This window comes from Hippoglossus stenolepis, chromosome 10 (assembly GCF_022539355.2).
Source record: "Hippoglossus stenolepis isolate QCI-W04-F060 chromosome 10, HSTE1.2, whole genome shotgun sequence".
NCBI classification, from domain to species: domain Eukaryota; kingdom Metazoa; phylum Chordata; class Actinopteri; order Pleuronectiformes; family Pleuronectidae; genus Hippoglossus; species Hippoglossus stenolepis.
In genome coordinates this window covers 22,611,350-22,619,019 of record NC_061492.1, presented here as the reverse complement: position 1 = coordinate 22,619,019, position 7,670 = coordinate 22,611,350, and the positions used below count along the sequence as shown (strand labels likewise).

Sequence of the window (7,670 nt, the reverse complement as noted above, 5' to 3'; positions counted from 1 at the left end):
TGGCACCGGAAGCTGTTGGGATTACTGTGGCTAGCTCGACCGCTCTGTTCAACATGTCTCCTTCGCAGACCCTTCTCTGTCAGTAGAAGAAGCGTCGGGATTTATCGCCAAACAACTACGTGTTGTAAGTATTCAAAAACAACCGTGTGTTTTGTCACGACGCTGCTCCTGTTGTCCCACAAGCCGCTGTGGCTGCTGTCATTCGGCTGTTGTTGAAAACCTGCCGCTGCTTTTTTGCCTGGAAGTGTTAGCTCGCTGTTTATTCTGGGAACATGGTTGTTGACCTGGTTGTTCATGACCTGACCAGCGGGGCCAGCTAATGACAGAAGGAGATGCCGACTAGCCTTAACCCTAACCCTTTGGAAATCACATGTTTATATTTGATCTTAAACTGGGTTCGCCACACACTGTTTGTGTTTATAATACGAGCCTTGGGAAAGCAGCTAGCGCTAAGCTACCTGGTAGCTAGTCGGTGATTTAACGTCAGAACATGGCACAGCTTATTGCTAGCTGTCAGCTGGTTGTTTCTGAACACAGCTACAGACGTACGGTCAAAACAGGCGGTTAGATCAACACTGAGCTCATTAGTGAGTATAGCTACACTGTGCTACACTGTGCTACACTGTTAGCTGAGAGCCAATCACTGTCTGCAACCTGCAGGTGAAGAATCAGATTGTTGATAGCATCTCAGCTTACTGTGCTCATTCGCTCTGAAACGCTGTGTTCTGTAACGTTCGTTGAGTATTATATGTCCCGTCAATCACACTTAAAAGTGAACCCTTCCGTTCACGGGATAGTAACACATTAGCCACACACGAGCTAATGCTAACGTCTGATCGGGGAGGTTGGTGTTGCCACAGGTCCTCGTAGACACGTAACGCAGGTAGATTGCTAACTGTCCAATATTAACACGCTTTCTCCTACGCAGCAGGTTAGCATTAAGCTAGCGGGCCGTTGTCAGCCAGGAGCCAGAACATCAGCAGCAGCATCATCATCAATGGTGTGTCTACTTCCCGGAGCCGTCACATTCTCCTGTGTGCGCTCAATGAACCATCTCCTCAGCTCTCAGCACAGTGAGTGTGTGCCAGGAGGCTCCGATGCCACCTGTTGATACAGTGCATGTTGGCAGTGTATCATATAACACATGACAACCCATTTCCCTTTGTGTGTCTCTCAGGCTGCACATGTATGGCGTTTGCGAGGCTTGGAGGGGAGTTTTGCCAAGCCCAGCACCTGATGCTCATTGTGGACAAGTGAACAGGAGACAGCAGCAAGGCACACACACTGCCATTCACCTACACAGGTGTGTTTTGATACAGACTGGTTGTGTGTTTATGCAGGGACATCAGGTCAGAGACAGGTTCACAGTTATTACTTTGTTACAGTCCAGTGACAACAGAGAGTAGTATATCAGTGTTGACATAGACCCTGTTCAGACCTGGTATTAACATCCGTACTGAGTGATTCAATCACAAGTGGTCTGCACTAATTTCAACGCACCTGAATATGTCCTGAGATCCGATCACAAAAACCACATTCAGAAGTGGTCTGGGACGCATGTGGTCACATTAGTTTTGCTCTGTAAACGCAAATGCGTCCTGGGCCACATATGAAGTACCACTTACTCAGCTGATGTCTCTGACCTGCTACAGTTTCACAAAAAATCAAACGGTTTTACATGTCTCTGTGTCCATACATTGATTTGTTTGTGGCCAATGCCACAATATTAACACTGAACGCCACATGATGATTGATACTTTTCTTAAATTGGTGAAATCTTTACTTACAGCAAAGCTGCATGAGATTAATTCAGCCCCTCCTGACTCCTCTCTACTGAGCTTGCGCGCTCGTCTCAACACACATACGACATACACTCAAACACAGTGACATCAGGTACTGTAATCTCAGACTGGGTTTAAACTAAATAATTTGGTTTCCCAAACAGAATTTCTGGATATGTTTATTTGCATATAGAGCAAGAAATGTCCCAATGTCCAGACTTCTGTGCATGTCTGAAAGCAGCCTTAGTTAGACTCAGAGCATTGTAATACATTTTAAGACTGTTTTTCTCTCTCACAGGTCCTTCCTGCCATCTTGTTCAACCCATATGAAGACAAGCCAACCTTCAGTCTGTCACCTGTCCTGGGGAGTGGGGGAGGATTTGGACCAGGAGTTTCCTTTCTGCTCTTCTACTTTCCTGCTTTTCCTTCCTGCTTCACATCTTACTCTCTCGAGTCTTCTCTGAATGGGCTAAGAGATTTGGAAGGAAGGAAGGATATATATTTTCTGTCCTCAATTTTTTTTCTTCTGGACTTTAGGTGTCTTCTCCAGTCGTCTTCATCCCAATCTGCTAAATTCAAATTTAGTTTTGAAGCGATTGTTTTTATTTTTTCCTTCACTGCCAAAAAAGTTTAGATTTTTATCCTGTTTCTTCTTTATTTATCTTTTTCCCCTGTGTTTTTAATTGAAACTACTTTTTATCGCCAAAGGAGTAGAATATTTACATTTGTTGCCCATAAATAATTTTTAGTTTAGTGATTTTTTTTTTTAGTGTTCTAGAGTTTTACTTTTTTTTTTGAAAAGCACACTTTTCTTCTTATCTTTAATTCTTCGTCAACAAACCTCTGTTGGTCTAAACATGAACCGACCGGCTCCAGTGGAGATCTCCTATGACTGTCTGAGATTCCTCATCACGCACAACCCCACCAATGCACAACTGGGAAGGTTTATAGAGGTAGTGCATTTTTTAAGATTGCATTTCTTTGCTGTTATGTAATTGTGGAAGTCTTGGTATCTTTAATAATGACTGTACTCTGATAGGATCTGAAGGCATATGGCGTTAACACCTTGGTACGAGTGTGTGCTGCTACATATGACAAGACACCGGTCGAACAAGAAGGCATACAAGTTCTGGTAAGTGATGAATGTGAATCTGCCATTGAAGCTGAGTAGTGCAGTGCCCGTTCTAAACCTGTCAGTTTAAAGTGTGCTGGTCTCTTTCGTCTCAAGTTCCTCAATATACTGTCACTTTTTATTATTTGTGTGCTGGACGTTTTGTGTAGAGCTTTTTATAAATGAGGGAAGTTAGAGAACTTTGTGTTCATCCTATCTGGTGTATATTTGGAATGAAGATTTTACAGTCCATGTTTTTCATGATCAGAATTTTTTTTGTTAGTGTTCATGTGTGTGGTTTATATGTAAGTTTGAAGGATTTACTTAAGAGGTGATATTTTTTCATAGATAACATGTTGAGAATTTAACCTCGTTGCCACAAACCCACGACAGGTGATATGTTAGCAGCTAAAACAGCAGATCAAACAAAGACTTCCTTTTCCTTCCAGGATTGGCCATTTGATGATGGCTCAGCTCCTCCAGACCAGGTGGTGGACGACTGGTTGAACCTGCTACAGACAAAGTTTAGAGACGAGCCTGGCTGCTGTGTGGCTGTGCACTGTGTTGCTGGACTGGGACGGTCAGTATGTACCAGACACAGGATTGAATACATTAAGATATCAACAAAGTGCCAAGATAAACTAATAAGTCATTTACTGATGCACAAAATATCAATCTAGAGCCCTTGGAAGAGGATTTTTTAAGTTGATGCTGATTTTGATATTGGAGGATTTACAAAGAAATCTGATAATATACAGTATATAGAGATTAAAGTTCCCTGTTGCTATGATGCATTTCCTGCAACTGGATTCCACAGACATATGAGATCCATGTAGATCAAAATATGATTTTCTACTTCAGAAGACAAACCCCAGCACCACCTGTTTAATGGGGTCATATGTGTTGGACTTTTACCTAGTGTTGGCTAGTTAGCCAGTAGGCCACTGAGGCTATGGAGAATGTTATCAGTGCTTTTATATGTAACTTGAGATATTTGTGTTTTGTTTCTTTTTGAATTCAATATAAATTGTTTTTACATGCATGTGTGAGTCTACCTGGATATTTCCTAGTGGGCCAATGAAACTGTCTGCATATCACCATGTGACAGCGTGATGGGTGTGTTTCAGGCCTGGGCCCACTGGCCACTTAGAACCGTGTTAGTTATAATGTAGGATAATGCAAAAGTAGCCTGCAGCAGTATGGATGTATTAATCCCCCACCGCCACCTTTCTCTAAGATTTAGTTTTTGCTTTAATCCCTGGAAGAAGCTTAAGCATATTTATTTTCTTTCTATTGCTCTAATCATTGCTTACTTATTGGCTGTTCCAAATGAATACTGATCTATGATTAGCTTAATTTGGCCGATTGAATTGATATCTTGATCTGTCGATTTGGCTCCAGGTAAAATTTGGTGTGTATTGTCAGTTATAATGTTACAATGTGTTGTGCTCTGTTTGTCACGGCCCTTCGATCTGTAGCTACAGGGGTCCAAAGTAATACGGCATTAACTTCATAAAGAAGAAAGCTCAAACTAAATATCAAAGATGAACTTTTAATGTGGAGTGTTGTTTCTTTGTTCCCAAACAGATTGCTGTACTCCTGTGTCTATTTGTTCTTTGTCCTCAGAGCTCCTGTGCTGGTGGCCCTGGCTCTAATTGAGTGTGGGATGGAGTATGAAGATGCGGTGCACTTCATAAGACTGTGAGTGTCAAGCTTTGATTCTGCAGGTTTTTTTTCTCGTTTTTCTCAGTCTTTTCATGTACCATGTTCAGTACCATCCCTGTAATTACTCATGTCTGTCTCTTTCATGTTAGGAAGCGTCGTGGGGCGTTCAACTCCAAGCAGCTGCTTTACCTTGAAAGCTACAAACCTAAACTGTGTCTGCGCTCCAAAGACGCCAACGGACAGAGCTGCTGTATACAGTAGGAATCTACAACCCCAAAACAGCCTCACCGCAACTTCTTAGGAGAGTTAACCTGTTTGGTTCAATGTTTCTGTTAATATTTACCCCTTGATAATTATTCAAAGCACTTTTCAGAAATGTAAAGACCTCACTGTGAAGTCCTGCAAATATTCACTGTAATCAAGCAACTTCTGATTTTACGTCGAAAATGAGCCTAAAGAGTGGACGTGTTAAAGGTTTTTATTTCTGTTGGTCTGTAACCTCCCCTCAACATGAAGCAGAACTGCACAAATCGTCACATTAAAGGGAAAACCCACAGTCTGACAGAACTCATTTTACAGGTGGGGTTTGAACTGAGGGAACAAAATCAATTCACTGCTTCCACCCCCACATTCCTACCTGTGCAAACCACTGATCTAAAAAAGATGGGATTAGCCACAAACATTAGTAAATGGGACAACACACGCTGTGAGCAATGTGAGCAAATTATTGTTACCCACATGTCAAACAGAAACAGGGCAACCTCTTTCCCCTTTCATCCTATTTAACTCTGGTTCACGCAGGTCTTCACCTTTTCGATATTTCATTATCTTATTTGGGTTAGCTGTAGTCTGGTTCTTCAGCACTTAACAATTGGAGCACCACTGTGACAATTATTGTGGTTATACAATCCTGTGAGATAGCAGTGTTAGAATTTCCAGTGGCTAACAGTAGTTGTTACGTTCTGAAACAGTTGTGGTGGTGTTCGTTATCCGAGGCCACTTTTTCACGTCATCCCTCGATAGTAGAAGACACTTGAATGATAACATTATCTCATTTAAGATGTAACAGGTAATGTTTACATGTTTTATTAAAAATCACTCCAAGAAAGATGATTACAGTACTGTTAGCATATACTTCTTACGACCGTTCCTGTGGAAATCGCTGCCCCCCCCCCATTCTTTGTTTGAGCATGAACACCCTTGTTGCTGATTGGGTGAAAGAGTGTTGTGCTGTTCAGGTCACCCAACTTTCTTTGTTTCCCAAATACAGAGCCAGGGTTGTGTATTAAAACCAGATTTTTTGAGCCCACCCACAGTGAGTGTACAGCTAGCGGGCCGAGAGGAGATATTGGCAGAATTTGGCTAAATGTATTTTGGATTAAAATATACCTACCTTTAACTGTCACTGTGAACTCCAGTTTTCTTGGCTGTAAAAATGGAAAAACAATCACAAAGGTCACCCTCTACATTCAAAGTTATAGATGCAGCTAAAATATATGCTGCTGATGTAAACAGAGATTTTCTAATTGAGACTTTTGACATAATAAAAATGATATAGCATTGGGTAAATAGTTTGCAGTATGTGCTATCAGAGGCATGCTGGTTTATTGCACATCAAACCACACAGTGGTCCACACTGATTTATTTATTTTTTCAAATTGTTCCACTTACTGACCAAAACAATGCTCTGCAGCCAGATTGTGGCACAGAAAGAGACAGATTTAACAAAAACGTGTTCAGAAGATGAAAACATAAATGGGACAATCTACCTACTTAGTATTTGTCCCACGTCAGTCATAGGAGCACAGTCTGCTTCTCTGGAACAAAGTTACGTCGCCTGTTAATGTTAAACACCGTCTTTCGTCATGTCACCATGGCAATAAAGCCAAAATGTTAAAGATGAGTTGGTGAATGTGTTCATGAAAGAACACTGAAAGGTTCTGGTAGATTATCATCTTTTAGATGTTGAAAACAAACAAAATAACCGACATGTCCTCAGTCGTTGGCTGCAGTGAAGTGTTCACTCCACAAAGTGTCTGAGTGTTAGCACGCGCTGTGTGATGTTAGCGTTTCGGCTCATTGATATTAAGTGGAAATGTGTTTACAGCGCAGAGGTTGTTGCTGAATGACAGTAAGCTTAAGACAAACACACGTTAGTTAGACGTAGAAGTGACATTTAACAAAGCAGGACTGATGAGCTTTTACTCACACACACACAGTCGGAGAACATTGGTGACCCAGTTAACTGAACTAAAAGGACAATCTTCCAAAAACTTTCTGTGTTTTTCCAACAACAAGCATGGAACAGGACTGTGAAGCCAACATGGCTGCCACTGAACACGTAATGGCCGTTGTCTCTGTCCGGTTCTGTACCTACATGGCTGTCTGCTCAGCTGCTGTGTTTGTGATTTTGGTCTTTGTGATGATCTTATTTATTTTCTTTCCCTTGTACCTCTTATCTATTTGTACTTTGTGTTTATTTATTGACTCCACTGTGTTTCTTTGTGAAATGTTTGTCTGCCGGAGGAAAAAAAATCAATTAGTCTTGAAAAATTAAAGTGTTTAGTACTTTAACTGTTGTGGGTTATTTTTTCTTTTTGAAAACTGTCCAGTATTGTATCTGTGTCTGTTGTGAACTTGAGAAAACAACCATTAACACTGATCAAATCAGTGTCACATATTTCCCAAAATGCATTTAAAGCACTTATTTAAGTGCGTATTTATGTATGAATATATGTATATACCTGTAATTCTAACTTAACAAACTGCACATGTGCTTCTACACAAGATCAATTTCCCAGTGATGTTGAGCTGTACTTTCAACCTCACAGATGTCCAATGTGAGGCTGAGCCTGAGCCCGACCTCAGTTAAGTGTGTGGGATTGTGTGTGAGAGACAGTGAGCGATGGCCTCTGGCGGTGGCGGTACTGTGTGAATGTGTCTGTCAGGGTGGAATCACAGCATCATGGAGCCAATGGATGATTCAAGGCTGACTGCCTTTATTGACTGACCTGGCAACACACGCACAGGGACTAACCTTGAACAAAGGAGCCACAGTGAATACACACAATAAATGTCCATGAACTGTGGCGAAGACCCAGTTTTTTTAATGC

At 41.4% G+C, this 7,670-nt stretch overlaps 1 protein-coding gene across 3 annotated transcripts; it reads left to right on the top strand.

The window, feature by feature from the left end:
• On the top strand, nucleotides 1-7,131 carry LOC118116441 (protein tyrosine phosphatase type IVA 2). 3 transcript variants are annotated; one of them, XM_047341663.1, is made up of 9 exons: nucleotides 21-124; nucleotides 932-1,073; nucleotides 1,178-1,303; nucleotides 1,790-1,893; nucleotides 2,080-2,734; nucleotides 2,821-2,913; nucleotides 3,342-3,472; nucleotides 4,519-4,593; nucleotides 4,707-7,131. In XM_047341663.1, exons 5-9 carry the CDS (start codon nucleotides 2,639-2,641, stop codon nucleotides 4,816-4,818), a joined length of 507 nt encoding a protein of 168 aa, XP_047197619.1. In that variant the 5' UTR covers nucleotides 21-124; nucleotides 932-1,073; nucleotides 1,178-1,303; nucleotides 1,790-1,893; nucleotides 2,080-2,638; the 3' UTR covers nucleotides 4,819-7,131. The 3 variants fall into 3 exon arrangements, with proteins under 3 accessions (XP_035024029.1, XP_047197619.1, XP_035024031.1); XM_035168138.2 differs by lacking the exon at nucleotides 1,790-1,893 and having other exon boundaries at nucleotides 1-124; nucleotides 929-1,073; XM_035168140.2 differs by lacking the exon at nucleotides 1,790-1,893.
• The last annotated feature ends 539 nt before the right edge of the window (nucleotides 7,132-7,670 follow it).